This window comes from Bubalus bubalis, chromosome 2 (assembly GCF_019923935.1).
Source record: "Bubalus bubalis isolate 160015118507 breed Murrah chromosome 2, NDDB_SH_1, whole genome shotgun sequence".
Lineage (NCBI taxonomy): Eukaryota > Metazoa > Chordata > Mammalia > Artiodactyla > Bovidae > Bubalus > Bubalus bubalis.
Genome location: NC_059158.1, coordinates 42,701,261 through 42,720,605, shown reverse-complemented (window position 1 = coordinate 42,720,605; position 19,345 = coordinate 42,701,261). Strand labels below are relative to the sequence as shown.

The following is a 19,345-nucleotide window of genomic DNA, read 5'->3' as shown; positions in this document are numbered from 1 at the left end:
CCAGTACTTTGGCCACCTCATGCGAAGAGTTGACTCATTGGAAAAGACTCTGATGCTGGGAGGGATTGGGGGCAGGAGGAAAAGGGGACGACAGAGGATGAGATGGCTGGATAGCATCACTGACTCGATGGACTTGAGTTTGAGTGAACTCTGGGAGTTGGTGATGGACAGGGAGGCCCGGCGTGCTGTGATTCATGGGGTCGCAAAGAGTCGGACATGACTGAGTGACTGAACTGAACTGAACTGAAAGTCCCCTGGTGGCACAGAGAGTAAGTGTCTGCCTGCAATGTGGGAGATCTGAGTTCGATCTCTGGGTCGGGAAGATCCCCTGGAGAAGGAAATGACAACCCACTCTAGGAATTTTCCAGTACTCTTGTTGGAAAATTCCACGGATGGAGGAGCCTGGTAGGCTACAGTCCATAGGATCACAAAGAGTCACACACAACTAAGCAACTTCAAAAGTCCCCTCCAGTATTCTTGCCTGGAGAATCCCATGGACAGAGGAGGCTGGTGGAGTACAGTCCACAGGGTCACAAGGAGTCAGATATGACTGAAGCTCGACTTAGCATGCACGCAAAGTGAACATCCCAATAACTGCTTGGGTTTAGTTCCTGGTTAAATAACATTTGCTTCATGACCCTCTGGTACTAATAATTATAATTTATTACTCTTCTGTTCAAGTTGTTGAGACCTCTTATGGCTTAGATTCAAACACTGATTGTATTCTTAAACAAAAATACTTCAAGTCTAGTCAGAAGGCATTTGCGCTAAATACCCATAGCAGGATGAATAAAATGAGAAAATCAGAAAAACCTGTACCTGCCAGGAGGCAAGACCTTCTCTTCCATGCGGAAATCACGATTCATCCCAATCTCGCTGCTCAGCTTGGAAACGTCATTAACTGTATTTCTCAGGCCTGTGACAGAAAGAAGGTATGATGTACACCCGAAACTAATGTTCTATGTTAATTATATCTCAACTGAAAAAAAAGAAGGTGGACACCAGTGAACTCACACAAGTCTGAACTGTGATTTTCTTCAGGGACTCACTGTGAGTGGCTCCAAACTGAGGCTCGTCCTAGTGACCTCACACACACTCCTCCAACCATTCCAACCAATTGTGTTTTCTGAACTCAAGGCCGCATGACAGAGCCTCTTAGTAGCCCAGTGTGGGGATAAGGGAGGACAAAGAAACTATTTTATTATAAAAATAAAAAACAGAAAATGAAACTGATTAACAACCTTTCTCCTGGGATTTCCCTGGTGGTCCAAGTGGCTAAGACTTCATGCTGCCAAAGTAGGCAGCCCAGGTTCCATCCCTGGTCAGGGACAGATCCCACACGCTGCAACTAAGAGCCCACACATGGCAATGAAGATGCCTTCTGCACAGCATAGCTAAAAAAATTTAAAAATTAAATTAAAAAGAAACTCTTACAAAGTAAAATAATAAAGCAGCAAAAAAGTAATTTGCAAAAATAAACATTTATCTAAGGGTGTTATGACTACACTCTCCTCTTCCTGTCTTTGATGGACATTAAATTCTCCACACAAAGGTACTGAATGGTGTCAATTTCACTTGGTCTTCTAAAGTAGTTTCTAGAATTTAGGATTTCACAGACTAGTAAATTTCCAAAATGATTTTGAGCAAGGGACAATAACTTGCCAACTTTTTGTTTTGTCAAGTATGGACAGTATGAAAACAGCAAATAAAGAAACCACTCTACCACCACCAAAACCATCATTTCATAAAAGAAAAATAGTTTAACCTCCAAAAAAGCAGGAAGGTTCAGAATAAAGATAAGTCCTTAAAATGAATCAACTTTAGGTTTAGGAAAAACTCATTGCAGTATCTTTAATTCATTCCACTAAATCTTGCTAGGAATTTTGTCACAAAAGGAAGCATTACTACAAACAAAGCCAGTGGAGGTGATGGAATTCCAGTTGTGCTATTTCAAATCCTAAAAGATGATGCTGTGAAAGTGCTGCACTCAATATGCCAGCAAATTTGGAAAACTCAGCAGTGGCCAGAGGACTGGAAAAGGTCAGTTTTCATTCCAATCCCAAAGAAAGGCAATGCCAAAGAATGCTCAAACTACCACACAATTGCACTCATCTCACACGCTAGCAAAGTAATGCTCAAAATTCTCTAAGCCAGGCTTTAGCAATATGTGAACTGTGAACTTCCAGATGTTCCAGCTGGTTTTAGAAAAGGCAGAGTAACCAGAGATCAAATTGCCAACATCCGCTGGATCATCGAAAAACCGAGAGAGTTCCAGAAAAACATCTACTTCTGCTTTATTGACTATGCCAAAGCCTTTGACCGTGTGGATCACAATAAACTGTGGAAAATTCTTCAAGAGATGGAAATTCCAGATCACCTGACCTGCCTCTTGAGAAATCTGTATGCAGGTCAGGAAGCAACAGTTAGAACTGGACATGGAACAACAGACTGGTTCCAAATAGGAAAAGGAGTACATCAAGGCTGTATATTGTCACCCTGCTTATTTAACTTCTATGCAGAGTACACGATGAGAAACGCTGGGCTGGAAGGAAGCACAAGCTGGAATCAAGACTGCTGGGAGAAATATCAATAGCCTCAGATATGCAGATGACACCACCCTTATGGTAGAAAGTGAACAAGAAATAAAGAGCCTCTTGATGAAAGTGTAAGAGGAGAGTGAAAAAGTTGGCTTAAAGCTCAACATTCAGAAAACTAAGATCATGGCATCCAGCCCCATCACTTCATGGCAAATAGATGGGGAAACAGTGGAAACAGTGACTGACTTTATTTTTGCGGGCTCTGAAATCACTGCAGATGATGACTGTAGCCATGAAATTAAAAGACGCTTACTCCTTGGAAGAAAAGTCATGACCAACCTGCTGCTGCTAAGTCACTTCAGTCGTGTCTGACTCTGCGACCCCATAGACGGCAGCCCACCAGGCTCCGCTGTCCCTGGGATTCTCCAGGCAAGAACACTGGAGAGGGTTGCCATTTCCTTCTCCAGTGCTAGACAGCACATTAAAAGGCAGCACATTATTTTGCCAACAAAGGTCCATCTAGTCAAGGCTATGGTTTTTCCAGTAGTCATGTATGAATGTGAGTTGGACTATAAAGAAAGCTGAGCGCTAAAGAATTGATGCTTTTGAACTGTGGTGTTGGAGAAGACTCTTGAAGAGTCCCTTGGACTGCAAGGAGATCCAACCAGTCCATCCTAAAGGAAATCAGTCCTGGGTGTTCATTGGAAGGACTGATGTTGAAGCTGAAACTCCAATACTTTGGCCACCTGATGCAAAGAGCTGACTCATTTGAAAAGATTCTGATGCTGGGAAAGATTGAAAGCAGGAGGAGAAGGGGATGACAGAGGATGAGATGGTTGGATGGCGTCACCGACTCAATGGACATGAGTTTGGGTAGACTCTGGGAGTTGGTGATGGACAGGGAGGCCTGGTGTGCTGAAGTCCATGGGGTCATAAAGAGTCGGACACGACTGAGCGACTCAACTGAACTGAGCACTAGCATTTGGGAACCACTGTTCTTAGTACAGACCTAGTTGATAGCATTCTCATATAACAGGCATACATGGTAGTTATGATTACTTGGTATTAAGAGTCATATACAGTAAATCATCTTCTCACGATCTTTCAATAAAGCTTCATAATTTGTTCACAAAAAAGTATTTGGCTCCAAGATGTGGAGGGGATATAAAAGCACTAAGACTAACATTAGTTGATAATTGTTGAAATTGGGTGGTGACTAAATGGGGGTTCATCATTCCAGTCTCTGTATTTCTGTGTATGTTTGTTTTCTATACTTAAAAAGGTTTAAAAATATAAAAAGGAAAAATAAAATCTCAGAAAAAAGGTTTCATAGGAGAATGCTTTTGTTCTTAGAAGATACACGAAGTATTTAAAGTCATGACCCTATAACTTCAAGAAAAAAATGCCTATGTATAATGAGAGAAAAAAAACAATGAGGCAGAATATTAACAATGTGGGCATTCATTGTTTTTTCAACAGAACTGAAATATTTCAAAATAAAAAGTTAAGGATAAAAGGTGACTGTAAAATTTATCAAAAAGCCACAGATGGCATTTCTGTTTAGGCAAACACAAAGGTTGAACTTAACCTTGGGTGACAGGAAGCTCTCTATTTCATCAGCCTCTTTAAAGTCTTTAGTTTCAGGCAAGATGGCAAAATACAGTCAAATATGCAAACAGACTTGCCGCTAATTCACCAAACACAAAATCAGAACTAAGAAAATCTTCAGAGGGAGATTGAGCTGCTTCTAGCAGTTTATTGAAGGACTGAGGAATTCATACACAGAAGCACTTCCGAACTTCAACAGATCAGAGCTCAGAACCTGCTTCAGCAACACTGGTCTGTTGTCCAAAGTACCACAGCGCTATGCAACTGCCACAGCTGCAAAATTCAGGAACGGGGAGGGCTCAAAGAGAAATCAGACATAAAAAGTAACTAAACAGATTTTTTAAAATCCAGATCCCACGGACAAAGACATTTTCAAAATAACTTGTAAATAACTTAACCAAGTCACCCTGATATACAAAATTTTGAAATTTTTTAAAAAGAGGAATTTGGTTATTCAGGTTAGAGCTGTCTTGTCTATGGATTCATTTAAATAACATCCTCAAGAACTTAAACTGTTTCTACCAAAAAAGTGATTTGCCACCCCACATCATGTTCCGACATCTACTGAAAAGTACCTATGCCAAGGGAGGATTCCAAAGCACCCAATTTGCTACTTTTCCTTAACCAGCAGCGACCCCGTGTGGCTACAAGAGAAAGAAATGGGACTGAATTTGAAGAATTTAACTCAGGTGGTTAAGGCTCGTTGGGCAGGCCTTCCGATTGAGGACTACTTCAATTATCTGGTGATTATTATACAAGAAATGCTGGATGAATCCCAGTAAGATCAGACCTACAGAGTGGAAGAGACTTTGTGTCCCAACAGGAACAAAAAAGAACACTGTACTATTGTTGCTGTTCAGTGTGGAGTCAGACTCTTTGCGACCCCAAGGACACCAGGCTTCCCCGTCCTTCACTATCTCCTGGAGTTTGCTGACTCATGTTCATTGAGTCGGTGATGCTATCCAACCGTCTCATCCTCATCTCCTCATGCCCTCTATAAGAGTGAGGCCTAAGCAGCATTGCTAATGCAGTCCACCAAGCAGAGAGAACACAGGGCCCCTCTGGGATCATTTCAGGTCTTTAAACCCTACCCCAGGTGTCTGCCATGTTCCACCTACGAATTAAAAATAACAGAACACAAACAGGGCTCTGAACTGAGCCTCAATCTTGTCACATTCAAGAAATCGCTCCTGGGTCTCGTCTTTTCTCCAGGACCCCAAACTCTCTGCTGATCTTCGGTTGAATAGGGTGCCTCTGGCCTGAAAGGAAGAGGCTGGGGTTGGAGGAGGTAAGGAAGGAGGAGGCGAGAGGAGTGTGGCGCTTCCCACCCGACCCTCACTGAGCACACCCCGAGGGCCGAGGCCGGGGGGCTGGACCTACGGGAAGGGTGGTCCCTGAGGCTGCTCTTGTCTTCCCGGGTCGGTCCTGAGCTTTCGGGCTTACAGGGTCTGCTCTCTGCGTCGCCAGGGTCCTTCCCGGGCACGTTTTCCTCCACGTCCGTCATCCTGCTGATGGAATCTGGGTGGGGGAAGTAAACGGGGGCGCTGTGGGCGGCGGGGAAGAGGGCGCTTCAACTACCGCGGGGGTCGGGGGACGGTCTGGGGCCCGGCCCATCGCGCCCGACTGGACCCCACTAAGGGAGCTGGGCGGGCAGCTTCAGGGAGGGAAGCGGGCAGAAGGGCCCGGAGGAAGGGGAACCCGAGAAGTGAGCGCTGCCTCCACAAGCGGGACACTGCAGCCAGAGCAGGGCGGCCTTCCCCACCCGAAGCGCCGGCCCAGGGCCCCCTGCAGCTCCCCGGCCCTCACCTCTCCCTCGAGGCCCACAGCCACTCGTGCGTCGGCGGGGCGGAGGCACTCCGCTAAGCGCGGGCCGTACCACCGCGGAGGGGCGGCGGGGGGCGGCGGCCTGCAGGGCCCGAGAGGCAGCGTGCAGGCAGGAGGGCCAAGCCCGGGCTCACCCCCCGCGCCCGCGTCAGGGTGGCACAGGCCGGGCTTGGAGCACAAACCCCCCCCGCCCGTCTCTGGGGCAACGGGGCGGGGCACGTGCCGCCGCCGGCGGGTGGAAGTCGGGGCCGAGGGCCTCTGTCCTCGAGGGCTCGAGGCCTCCGGTGACCTGAGGGCTCGAGGCCTCCGGTGACCTGAGGGCTCGAGGCCTCCGGTGACCTGAGGGCTCGAGGCCTCCGGTGACCTGAGGGCTCGAGGCCTCCGGTGACCTGGCCCGAACCTGCCGGGCATTTCCCGCCCTCCGCGAAAAAGATCACCTGGAATGAGCGAGGAAGGGAAGGCGCACTGTTGTGTTTCTTCAGCTTGTTCAGAAAGCTTGAGAAACACAGGTCCACAGCCAGGCAGGTGGTTTCCTTAGCCCTGGGCGCATTGCAGGAGGAGCGCCCTTCTCCCATTCTCCAGGTGTGGAAGCCGAGAAACCTGCCGGGTGCTGGTCGGAGCAGGCGTGGGGACTGGGAGAGCGGTGTCCTGGGGCTCATGTGGGTGTTGAGGTCGGATCCCTGAGCTCCAGGGAGCACATCGCCGGCCTTTCTGGGTTCCTGCTGCCCCTAAAGTGATGTGAGGACCTGAGGTGACCCCTCCCCTTCTTCTCCAGTTCCGTGTACTTTGGTGGGGAGGGAGGGGGGTGGCGAAAAGGAAATTTTCCACTCCACATGCTCCCATCGTTCTTTATTACTCTGACTTGATTTCTTACCACAAAAGCTTACTTTGAAAATAAATAAAACAAAAGATGAAACTATTGCCTCGTAAGAAACCAAGTTCTCATTATAACTCTTGCCTTGTTAGTGTGGAATGTGGATTTTTCTTGCACAACTCCTACATTTTGAAGGGGAAAATTATGAAGAGATCCAAGAACATTTCTGCTTAAGAAAATCCACTTCGCTCTGAGGCCCAGGTAGAAAGGAGGGGAATGGCCTGGCAAAGTTACTGTTTAGCCAGAGTATCTCAAACCAGTACATACTAAACCTGCCCTTTCCTCCTCATCACCTTTTCCTGGTATTTCCCTCAGGGATGTCAACTGTGAAGCAGGCTGGCCTACTCCCCAAAGCCTGGAGAAGTGGGAGGAAGTTGCATGATTTCAGCCAAGTTCAATGAAAATATTTTTCATTATTACAGGGAGATATGTAGGTTAGGTTGTTGATTTCTCTTTAAAAAAATGTTTTTCCCAGAATTCTGTTTGTGCATTTTTATTTCTGGGAGAAAGTTTTCAGAATGACACCAGTTCGTTTTCCCACAACAATGGTATTGCTGTGACTCTCCCTAGTGATGCCTGAAATTACTGTACTTGAGCAGTTCATCTATATATATCACACAGCCCCTTTAGGTATCCTCCTCTTACCCAGGCTATGGGGAAGGGGCAGCAGGAGGAAATAGCACATGGATGGGAGGGGAGGGGGAGACCGGCCAGAAGAGAAGGGAAGGAGGGAGGCAGAAGAGAATGCCAGAATTGGAGTTCCTCAGGGTCAGCGTGGGGACAGCATTTCATGATCTTATCTTGAATAGTTATCAGAACCAACTGGCAAAAGTTAGAAGTTGAGGAGAACAGAAAGATGATGTGAGAGATAAACTCTCCTTCCCTTTGGGGTCTTAGTTAATAATAACTGATTTTTGTTTAATGATCTACAAAATGCTTTTACATTGCAAATCCATACGCTCTGCACACAATTCTATCTTTTCAGTAGGCAAGGCAGGTGTTATATTGGACCATTTAATAGATGAGCAAACTGCGGGTCAGAGAGATTTCAGGGCGTTTCCCAAAGTCACATGGCACGCAAAGTCTTGACTCTTGATCATATATTTTTTAATAATTCACGCCACCTGACTGAAGAGCTGTATAAACAAGAAAATACAACTAACATGTATGTATGGTAAGTCCCAGAAGGGAGTACATGGAAGATTTGTTACTGGAGGTCAGAAAAAGGGTGAGAGACCTTCCAGATGTTGGGATCAGTTCAAACCCAGCCGTGAGGCAGAATCCTAAGCAAGATTGTGTAACCAATTTAGTCTTTAGAAATGGGTTTCTTGTTCAGCCTGGCTCCCCCTCAACCTCAGGACCCCTCTTTAAACTCTCATAATGGGTGAAAATGGATTTTCCATATATGTCCGTCCTTTGGTGGGAGTGCCCATCCCGAGTAACTCAGCACCTTTACCCTATTAAAGTGCACATATTTCAAAAGACCCATAAGGCAAGTTTTTCTCACACAGCCCAAGGACAGAGCAGAAGCCCTGTTTCCTCTCACACTGCAGTGTGCCCAGAGCTGTCCACCCCAGGGGGGCCGTTTTAAACTAAGACGTCATATGTTTGTTTTAACACTATTTGCTCTATTTGCTTTTGGCACATCTTTGAGTAGCATTCTTGTTCAAAGAGGAAGGGCTTCCTATACTTACTGGCACATCTTTGTACCCCTATGGGTGCAGATACCCCAGTTTGAAAAGTAGCCTAAGGGAATTTCAGGCCAGCAGCTAGAATCTTCCTACTTCTCAACCACTTCCCCACATATGTGTGCTTTAACACAAGCCCAAGAGTATGACCCATCCTCATTCATTATATACGATCCTGGGTACACTTTCCCACAAGAGCAAACTATACAGAAAGTTGATCCTACCACAAAGACATTCTGAAAGAGGGGTGATATAGAGAAGGATGTCCATAAGAGAACCACAGAATTTAAGAGGAATCCTGAGTATTGGATCTGCTAGCTAAAACAAAATAACAAAAACAAAACACACCTCATTTTACAAAGAAGCATCTAATGTTCAGTGAGGTTAAATGACTCGTCTAAGGTCACCACCAGTTTACAGAAAATTTAGGACTAGAACCCATATCACAGTCTGTTTATTCCATAATATATAGAGCTAAGTAAGAGTAAAAGCTAATATGGTAAATAAATATTTACATTTCCTAAAGAAAAATGTAAATGATAGGCCATGGAATGGAAATAGTAAGGGATGATGTTAACTAGAGGCCCAGACTGCAAGTAGCGTGAAGTACAGTGGAAGATAAACAGCCAACTAAAGTGGTAAGGACACGTAAATACAGGGTGGGACGTTTAAATGGAACCATTTGGAGTCATGTAAACTGGGATCGACTTCATTATATCCTCCCTTATGGTACAGAACCACACGTCAAAACTATTTGCTTTAGTCTCTTGACAAATGTGTTTTCTTCGCAGAACCCAGGAGGAGTGTGAGAAGGGTCGAGATGATCTGGGGCGAGTCTGGATGAGGCCCTTCGAAGCTCACCTGGAGGTGTGATGGATGGGAACTCATCACAGATCTTTTCAGGGAAGGGGTTCCAAGAGAAAACAAAGCAGCCATGCTGGGGACCTCCTTCTCCAGTCCTGCTCCTCCCTGCACGAGGGTCTTAGCACACACCGCCCCTTCCTCTGACCCCTGTTCACCCTGCCCACTCCCTCTCATTCTTCAGGTCTAGCTCACGAGGCATAACTCCCTCAGAGAACCTCCCATGGCCCTCCATTAGTTTCTTCTTTTTTTTTAATGTGGTTAAAGTCACATAATAGAAAACACATGTAACCATATTTATGTGTATAGTACAGAGGTACTAAGCACATTCGCACTGTCGTGCAGCCCTCACCATCATCCATCTCCCGTATTTTTCACCTTCCTAACTCTGTCACCATTAAATACTAAGTCCCCATTCCGCCTCCCCACCCCCTAGCCCCTGGCCTCTATGTATGGACCTTCTGCCTCTGTGAATTTGACTATTCTAAGTATCTCGTATAAGTGGAATCAAACAGCATTTGTCTGCATCTACTGTATACTGGAATGCATTTTTAAGGTTAACTTAATAATTCTCTTGCAAAGAGACATTTGTATATATGTCAATATATATGTGTATATATGTCTCCAAACCGGAGAAGGCAATGGCATCCCACTCCAGTACTCTTGCCTGGAGAATCCCATGGGCGGAGGAGCCTGGTAGGCTGCAGTCCATGGGGTCAGGAAGAGTCGGACATGACTGAGCGACTTCACTTTCACACATTGGAGAAGGCAATTGCAACCCACTCCAGTGTTCTTGCCTGGAGAATCCCAGGGACGGGGGAGCCTGGTGGGCTGCCGTCTATGGGGTTGCACAGAGTCGGACACGACTGAAGCGACTTAGCAGCAGCAGCAGCATGTCTCCAGACAGACGTGTATATATGTCAAACTCTGTTAGCTTCTGTCAACACCTATTCCTTTTTCTGCACAGCAGTCACTGCAGTTTGTCCTTACCCAGTTGTGCATGATGAACCCCGATGGACTGTCTAACTCCACCGGGAGACTTTGAGTTCTCTGAGAGCAGGAACTGTGTGCACTTCACTCACATAGTCGGCATCCCGCCAATAATTGTCAAATGAACACACAGGCACAAGCAGGGGAGGCAGTGGTGCTGGGGGATCAGGCAGAGTGTCTCTCTGGGCCCAGTGGGTTCGTTAACGGGGCCCATCTTTCTCTTTTTGTCTCACAGACATGTTTCCTCTTTTTCTGTGTCTCTGTCTTTAGGGCCCTGTGAATCTTTTAAACCAGCAAAAGCAACATCAGAGCGAAGAGGGAGGACATTTAGGGTCCTGTGACGGCAGGGGGGTGTCCCCCGAACTGGGAGGTGGCAGCAGGGGGCAGTGGCACCTTGGGAGTAACTTCCAGGGGCAGGCTGCTTCTCTCTCTCTCTAGAGTAAGCCAGGGTCAGCAGCAGCCCAAAGCCACAAACACTGACTTTGAAAGCCCTCCTAAGAGCTGCATCTCTCGACTCCCCCAACAATCGCGCCTTGTGCCCGGGACACGGCGCGAGTCACACACTTAGAGCAGTTTCCACTGAACCGCATTCAGTGGGTTTTAAACTCTGGGGAAAGCTGGCAGCCTCTTTGTGGGTTTTTTTTAAAAACTAGTTAGAGGGACAATTAAACCTTTATGGGCCCCAGAATGTACCTATGCAGACATAAATAAGGATCATTCTTCGTCACCGGAGAGAATCCACTTTCTGGCAACAGATATATTTTTCTGCCATCGCAGGACAGAGTTGAGCTCACGTCTGAGGGCCTTTGTGATTAGGGCAGGTGATGGGGGTCAGCGTGAGCAGAGTTAGAACGTGGACCCTAAGTTCTCAAAATGGACACATCGTGGGCCTCGGGCTTAGCTGGTCTGAAATAAATCACAAACTCTCAAAGCCTTCCCAGAAAGCTGCCAGGATTTTAGGCCAAGAACACTCATCTTGCTTCCTCCTTGTGTTACTTTGGGCCAAAAAACGGTCCATTTGTCAAAGAGTCCTGACTTCTTTATTCCCACTCTTACAACACAACACAATGCATTCGCATGTTTGCAGTGCAATGGCCTTGAACAGTCGGGATGATTTTTTTTTAATCTAATAATATCATTAAATGCACCAGGGGGCTCTCTCCTTAAAGGAACCTTTGAGGAAAACTCTTTTGTTAAGTGAATCAGTCTTTTGTAAAGCAAATCATCAGCCACCAATTTGTTCTCCAAATCTGCGATTTCACATAAGAGATTTTCTTAAACCAGGCCATCTTTAAATGGTGGCCTGTGCATTTTCTTTTATTTTTCTGACTTTGCTAAAGACAAGCTCTTCCTGAATAGACGTTATTGGACCAGGATGAAGGAATCTCAAACACTTGAGAAATAAATCAGTTTCAATCATTCCCGTCATCCATAATTCTTTAGAACCGCCAGCCTAAAGCAAAGTATAATGATCTCCTGACAAAGAATCCAGCTGCAGATTTGAAGGCCAGTCTATTTGAAGTCAGTTTCAAAAGAAATGTAGAAAACAAGGTTTTGCTTTTTTTTTTTTTTTTAAGTTATTGTCGTGGGGGTTTGTGTGTGTGTGTGTGTGTGTGTGGTAGAATTCATAGCATAATATTTATTATTTTAAACATTTGTTATGTGTACAATTCAGTGGCATCAAATAAATTAGATCCACAATGTTGTGTAACCTTCACCATTACCTCCCCAAACTTTCATCATCCCCAACAAAAACTACGCACTAAACAGTCACTTCTCCTCTCAGGTCATGGTAGTCTGTATCCTACTTTTTGTCTCTAGGAACAGGGAACAGTTTTAAACTTCAGTTTACTTCAGGACGTGTGTTCTTCGCATGGCCGGCGGGGAGGATGGGGCGACCATGGCCATCCTCTTTCTCACCCTGGGGACTCTTCCCAGCACCGCCTCCCCCCGCCCTGGTCCTCCACCGACGGTGTCTACTAGATGAAGCCGGAGCGCATCTGAACGGTTTAAACTTGCAAAGGGGCTGCAGCCCCCTGTGGGAACAAAAAGAGGTCACTGGGTCTGAGTCTCTGTTACAAGCTCAGGAATGGCAAGAATTTTCTGACTTCAATAGTGTGAGGAAGTAGACGGCTGTTGTGGTGTCTGAAGCCTGCTTGGAGCCTGCATGCGACCACGTTCAGTGCCTGTCAGCTACAGAGTGAGTACCTGAGACCCCTCAGAGCTCAGGCTCAGAGCGATGGAAGTGCAAGGAGGACCCCGGAGGGCTCCTCGGACACCCTCAAATTCTATGCCATGAAATTTCTCAAATTGAAAAACACTGGCTAAACCACTCATAACCCTTGCAGACCCTACATCTCTTGTACCCATCTGTGACTGACAGAGGCACACTCAGAATGACTCACATCCGTCAATTTGGGTGCTCCCTTGCTCACGAGGCTTGGAAACTCTCAAAGGAGTGAGCCTCCTTACTTCTGCGCTCGGCCCCCCACCTCCCGCCCTTCCCCAGCGCACAGCTCAGGATAACAGGAGACTTGGTTTATGAAATCTGATTTTAATTGTTTCAAGAACTACACAGAGCCTTGCCTCACCAAGCCTGGGACTGTGAGCCTGCCAGAGGTCCTTGGGACAACTGGGGAGAAGTGGTTCCATGGCCACAGAGAACAGTGAGCCGCCGGGAGGTGGAAGGGGAATCCCCGCAAAAGCAGGCAGCCTTCTGCTGCCCACATGCTGGTGACCCTGGCAGGTCACTTCACAGCTCTGGCCTCATTTCTTGGAAGCTGGGTGGAAGTGCCCCACAGTTATGAGAATCTGCGGCAAGTGGAGGACAAGCAAGGCTTTCTGATAGCTTGGATTCTTGAAACAGGAAATAAGACACTTTGTTTCCCATAGGTGCTGATATTAATGAAAAGAAGGGCTGCAGAGAGGCAGAGGAGGAAATCTGGGGAAAGGAGGAAGCTGATGGTATATTTTAGATTTAGGGACAGATTGAGAATGAAGTTTTGGTTGGATCTTGGTGAGAAACTATTCAGCAGGCAGGTGGAAATAAGCAGGCAGAACTAAGGAGAGAGATTGAGACTAACTGATAACAAGAATGGTGTCAGAGGGCTTCCCCTGGTGGCTCAGTGGTGGAGAATCCACCTGCCAATGCAGGAGGCAAGGGTTCAATCCCTGATCTGGGAAGATCCCACCTGCCGAGGAACACCTAAGCCCTCGGGGCTCTACTATTGAGCCCAGGCTCTAGACCCTGTGCTCTGCAACAAGAGCCCATACACCACAACGAGAGAGTAGCCATCACTCACTGCAACTAGAAAAAAGCTCACGCAGCAACAAATATCCTGCACAGCCGTAAAAAAATTATTTTTTAAAAAATAATGGTGTCAGGACTCCTAGTTGCTAGATGAAACAGTAATAACAATGAGGCAACACATATCACGTTCTTACGATGCGTCAGGCCCTCAGGGAGCCCGTCACACAGATGCACAACCATCATTCTCACAACAGCCTCAGGACAAAGATGTTGCTTTTACACCCATTTAATAGATGAGAATTTAAGTATCTTGCACAGGGTCACACAGTGAATAGTAAGGCAGGGACTTGAAACCAGGGAGTCGGACCTCAGAACCTTTGATCAGTCTTTTTTGTACACCTCCAGAAACGTGGAGGTATTGGAGCACAAAAGAAAAGCAGTGCAGATGGAGGATAGAACCTGGACAAATGCCTGTAACTGGTACTCCTATTCTTCAGCTGGGACCTAAAATCAGATTCTGAGAAGATGAAAGAAAGAAAGTGAAGTCGCTCAGTCGCGTCCGACTCTTTGCGACCCCATGGATTGTAGCCTACCAGGCTCCTCCCTCCATGGGATTCTCCAGGCAAGAGTACTGGAGTGTGTTGCCATTTCCTTCTCCAGGGGATCTTCCCAACCCAGGGATCGAACCCTGGTCTACCCACATTCCAGGCAGACGCGTTAACCTCTGAGCCACCAGGGAAGCCCAAGAAGATGTAGGTCAAAAACAACCCAAGTGGGACTTCCCTGGTGGTCCAGTGGTTAAGACTCTGCTCCCAATGCAGGGAGCCCCAGTTCAATGCCTGGTCAAGGAACTAGACCCGCATGCCTTGACTAAGAGTTCTCGGGCTGCAACTAGATCCCACATGCAGCAACAAAGACCTGGTGGATTAGACTGGCTCTGCACATGTAAATAATAACACTAATAATAAATAAAAACTATGTGCCAGGCACTTTTCTAGCGGGCATCACATACATTCTCATTTAGTCCTCACACAAATCCTACAAAGAAGGTGCCCATTCTACAGGAATGGAAACTGAGGCTCCAAGAGCTTAAGGGACTTACCCAGCTAGTAAATACCAGAGACAGAAACTCAAAGCCAAGCTGTGTGCGCAGGCAGCTGGCTCTAGAGTTGCCTCCCCAAAGCAGTCTTTCCCAACTGCCCTTCAACAGTCAGGCAGTGAAACCTCTGAATAGTTCTGACATGTTTTGTATAAGGTGACTTCCTTGAAACAGTTTATAGTTGAAACCAGTATTTGAAGTCAGTGCTTCCAGAAGTCACCAAAGGGCTATCAGCTGCCTTGAACCAATGTTGAGATTTACTAAGTGAATATTCTAGTTAATACAACCCAACTAGAATGAAGCATTGCCTCATTTCTGGTCTCTGAAACACACCCAGCTCATTCCTAGGCTTCCCTGGTGGCTCTGACAGTAAAGAATCGGCCTGCAATGCAGGAAGCCCCAGTTAGATCCCTGGGTAAGGAAGATCTCCTGGAGACAGGAATGGCAATCCACTCCAGTATTCTTGCCTGGAGAATTTCATGGACAGAGGAGCCTGGTATGCTATAGTGGATGGGGTCGCGAAGAGTCAAACAGGACTGAGTGACTAACACTTTCATTTTCATTCCTATCGCATCCAATTCCATGGAGAAGCCTGATTGGTCTAATGGGAAATCCCACCTCCATTAAAGTGATTGGTTCAGAGGGAGCACGTGACACGAATCAGATTAAGGCGCAAGGAGACATTGGCTAGAGGTTTCTTGCCGAGTTTCCCATCAGTCTGTTTCATCACACTCCCTTTGGGAAGAGAGCATGTCTCTCCTGGATTTTGACTTTGTCTTCCCAGGGTAGGAGAGCGGGAACTGTCCCTGATGGCCATCTTAATGACAGCCTCACTGCACAGTCAGTCTCGAGGTACCCCTGTAACCTAGTCTGCTGCCTGATTCCCAAGCATCAGGTCAATACATTCCTTACCCTTTACGCCCGTTCAACTTGGAGTGCTTGCAGCCCTGAACTCCCACTGGAATACAAGCAGCATAAAGGCACAACTCATGTCTGTCTGCTGCTCTGCTGTGTCCCGAGCCCTGACTATATAGAATTAAGCACGGAGAGAGAACTCATTATAGTTGAGTGAGAGAAACATGGACCTAATAAAGACTCAGAGGATAATATAGTTGGCAAGCACTTCTAAAATCATCTAATCCAAGTCTTCTCTCTTTTCTTCTCTATGGTGAGGAAGGCAAGAGTTGCTGTGTTAGAAAGGTTAACAGTTGTCCCTCTAGTTAGAACAGGCACACTCTAGCACCCATAGCGAGGATCTTCAGTCTCTGTGAGGCAAGCACACTGGAGGGGCTTTGATGTTTCGCTTAGTCCAATTTGGAGAACTAGACCAGGAAGAGATAGCCCCCCAGGCTAAGCAAAACTTCATCATCATTGAGGATAGAAATGGGGACTTGGTAGGGAAAAAATAAAAGCAAAAAAGCCCCAAACAAATGAAAACAAAAGCTCACAAATTTTTATATTAAGAATTTTTCAAGTACAAATACCTTTGAGTGTAATAGTTGGTTGATGTTTAATGCTGGCTGTTTTTCATGAATAAATTAAAGGAAACGTCTGGTTGTAACTCTACAGGACTTCAACATGGAGCACTCTGTCTGCATCCCTGTTTGTATGTAGGGCTGAATCTACCCACAGCTTCCTTTGCTGGGGGGACAACTCTAAAAATCCAAAATAACAAAATGAAAGCCATGAAGCATTAGTGGACTTCATAACTCCCTTCCATTGCATTCCAGAATTCTTGTCTATACTTTTTACATAATATTTTGTTTCTTTTAAAATCAACTTTACTGAGGTATTATCTCCGTGAATGAAATTCACCAATTTTAAGCATACATTTTGATAAGCTTTGATATATATGCCAGGGAACCACCACCACAGTTAAATAGAATATTTCCCTCACATCCAAGAGTTTACTTGTGCAACTCTGTAGTCAATGCCCATCTCCTTATTCCAGGACAGGCCCCAGGCAACCATGGATCTGCTTTCTGTCACTATAGCTCAATTTTATTTGTTCTAACACTTCATATAAATGGAGTTATACAATATACAGTTGTATTAGTTGTCCAAGGCTGCCATAAAATACTGCATACTGGGAGGCTATTAAAACAACAGAAATTTATTTTCTCATAGTTCTAGAGGCTGGAAGACCAAGATCAAGGTGTTGACAGGCTTGGTTTCTCCTAAACCCTCTCTGACATTCAGATAACCTCCTTCTCTCTGTGTCTGGACGTGGCCTTTCTCTCTGTGGATGCATCTCTTGTGTCTCCTCTTCTTTTTCCAAGGACACCAGTCCTATTGGATTAGGGCCCCACCACCATTATGACCTCATTTAACCTGACTTGCCTCTTTAAAGGCCCAGTCTCCAAATAAAGTCACATTGGTTAGGGCTTCAACACATGAATTTGGGGACACAATTCAGTCTATAATAGTGGTCTTTTGTATTTAACTTCTATGACTCAGCACAATGCCAGTGTGAGTCATCCACTTCTGTGGCATTTATCAGTAGTTTTTTTCCTTTTTATTGCAGAGTATTAGTCCATTCTATGAATATACTACAGTTTGTTTATCCATGTATCTGTTGGTGGATGTTTGGGTTATTTCTAGCTTTTGACTTTATGAACAAAACTCCTGTACATATTCTAGTATGTCTTTTTGTGGACATATGTTTTAATTTCTCTTGGGTAAATACCTAGGAGTGAATTGCTGGACAATATGGTATGTTTAATTTTATAAAAAGCTGTCAAATATTTCTCTAAAGTTGGTTGAATGATTTTACATTTTCACCAACAGTTCATGAAGTTTCAGTTGTTCCACATACTCACCAACACTTGGTATTGTCAGTCTTTTTCCTCTTTCTATTAAGCCATTCCAGTAACGGTGTAGTGGTTTCTCACTGTGGTTTTAATTTGCATCTCCTTGATGACTAATAACACTAAGCATCTTTTCTTGCGCTATTTGTCGTTCAGATGCCTCCTCTGGTGAAGTGTCAATTCAAATCTCTTGCTAATTTTAAAAACAGGGTTGTTTTCTTACTGCTGAGTTGTAAGAGTTCTTTACATACTCCGAATACAACCCCTTTATCAGTTATATGCTTTGCAAATATTTTTCTCCCACTCTGTGACTTTCATTCTCCTAATAGTGTCTTTCATACAGTGGAAATTTTTCCTTTTCCTCAAGTCTAGTCTCAGATTATTTCTTCCTGGGTCATGCTTTTGCTATCATGTTACCTTTTTCAATACGTTCTTTCTTTTTGGTTGCACTGGGTCTTTGTTGTTGCACACAGGCTTTCTCTAGTTGCAGCAAGCAGGGGCTGCTCTTCACTGATGTGCACCAGCTTCTCATTGCAGGGGCTTCTCTTGTTGCAGAGCACAGGCTCTGGGCAGACAGGCTCAGGGGTTGTGACACATAAGCTTAGTTGCTCCACAGAATGTGGACTCTTCCCAGACCAAGGATCAAACCTGTATCCCCTGCATTGGCAGGAGGATTCTTAACCACTGTACCACCAAAGAAGTCCCTCTCATGTTGTCTTGAATAAAGAGTCCTACTTCTTCCTTTCCAACATGGATGCCTTTTTTTTTTTCTTGCCTTATTGCATTGGCTAAAACCTTTAGTACAGTGTTGACTAGAAGTGGTGAGCAGAAGTATCCCTGGTTTTTCTCATCTAAGAGGGAATGCAGAAATACTTCTGCTTTATTGACTATACCAAAGCCTTTGACTGTGTGGATCACAACAAACTGTGGAAAATCCTTAAAGAGATGGAAATACCAGAACACCTTACCTGCCTCCTGAGAAATCTGTATGCAGGTCAAGAAGCAACAGTTAGAACCCGACATGGAACAACAGACTGGTTCCAAATTAGGAAAGAAGTACATCAAGGCTGTATGTTGTCACCCTGCTTATTTAACTTATATGCAGAGTACATCATGCAAAATGCCAGGCTAGATGAAGCACAAGCTGGAATCAAGATTGCTGGGAGAAATATCAATAACCTCAGATATGCGGATGACACCATCCTTATGGCAGAAAGCAAAGAAGAACTAAAGAGCCTCTTGATGCAAGTAAAAGAGGAGAGTGAAAAAGTTGGCTTAAAATTCAACATTCAGAAAAAGAAGATCATGGCATCCAGTCCCATCTCTTCACAGCATCTGGTCCATCTCTTCATGGCAAAGAGATGGAAAACAGTGGAAACAGTGACAGACTTTATTTTCTTGGACTCCCAAATCACTGCAGATGGTGACTGCAGCCATGAAATTAAAAGACACTTGCTCCTTGGAAGAAAAGCTTGGACCAACTTAGACAACATATTCAAAAGCAGAGACATTACTTTGCCAACAAAGGTCTGTCTTGTCAGAGCTATGGTTTTTCCAGTAGTTATGTATGGATGTGAGAGTTGGACTATAAAGAAAGCTGAGTGCTGAAGAATTGATGCTTTTGAACTGTGGTGTTGGAGAAGACTCTCAAGAGTCCTTTGGACTGCAAGGAGATCAAACCAGTCAATCCTAAAGGAAATTGGTCCTGCATATTCATTGGAAGGACTGATGCTGAAGCTGAAGTTCCAATACTTTGGCCACCTGATGGGAAGAACTGACTCTTTGGAAAAGACTCTGATGCTGGGAA

General features: G+C 45.4%; 1 protein-coding gene and 1 long non-coding RNA gene across 7 annotated transcripts in view; one reads left to right on the top strand and one right to left on the bottom strand.

Moving 5' to 3' along the window:
- The window catches only part of TCP11 (t-complex 11), a 36,909-nt gene extending 30,821 nt beyond the window's left edge, over positions 1-6,088 (bottom strand). For 2 of the 5 annotated variants that reach the window (XM_044931073.2, XR_006545941.2), the window contains exons 1-3: positions 5,952-6,088; positions 5,526-5,663; positions 820-916 (exon numbers count right to left, since the gene is read on the bottom strand). In XM_044931073.2, the coding sequence (XP_044787008.2) occupies positions 820-916; positions 5,526-5,649 (221 nt within the window). In that variant the 5' untranslated portion in view covers positions 5,650-5,663; positions 5,952-6,088. The remainder of the gene's footprint in view (positions 1-819; positions 917-5,525; positions 5,664-5,951) is intronic. The other 3 variants (XM_006050360.4, XR_006545939.2, XR_006545940.2) reach the window with 2 other exon arrangements.
- Positions 6,089-6,185: 97 nt separating this feature from the next.
- Positions 6,186-9,944, top strand: LOC123465092. Of its 2 annotated transcripts, none has more exons than XR_006640133.1 (3): positions 6,186-6,551; positions 6,936-7,044; positions 7,159-7,252. It is a non-coding gene; the product is annotated as an uncharacterized LOC123465092 (long non-coding RNA). The 2 variants fall into 2 exon arrangements; XR_006640132.1 differs by lacking the exon at positions 7,159-7,252 and adding an exon at positions 9,323-9,944 and having other exon boundaries at positions 6,188-6,551.
- Positions 9,945-19,345: the final 9,401 nt, after the last annotated feature.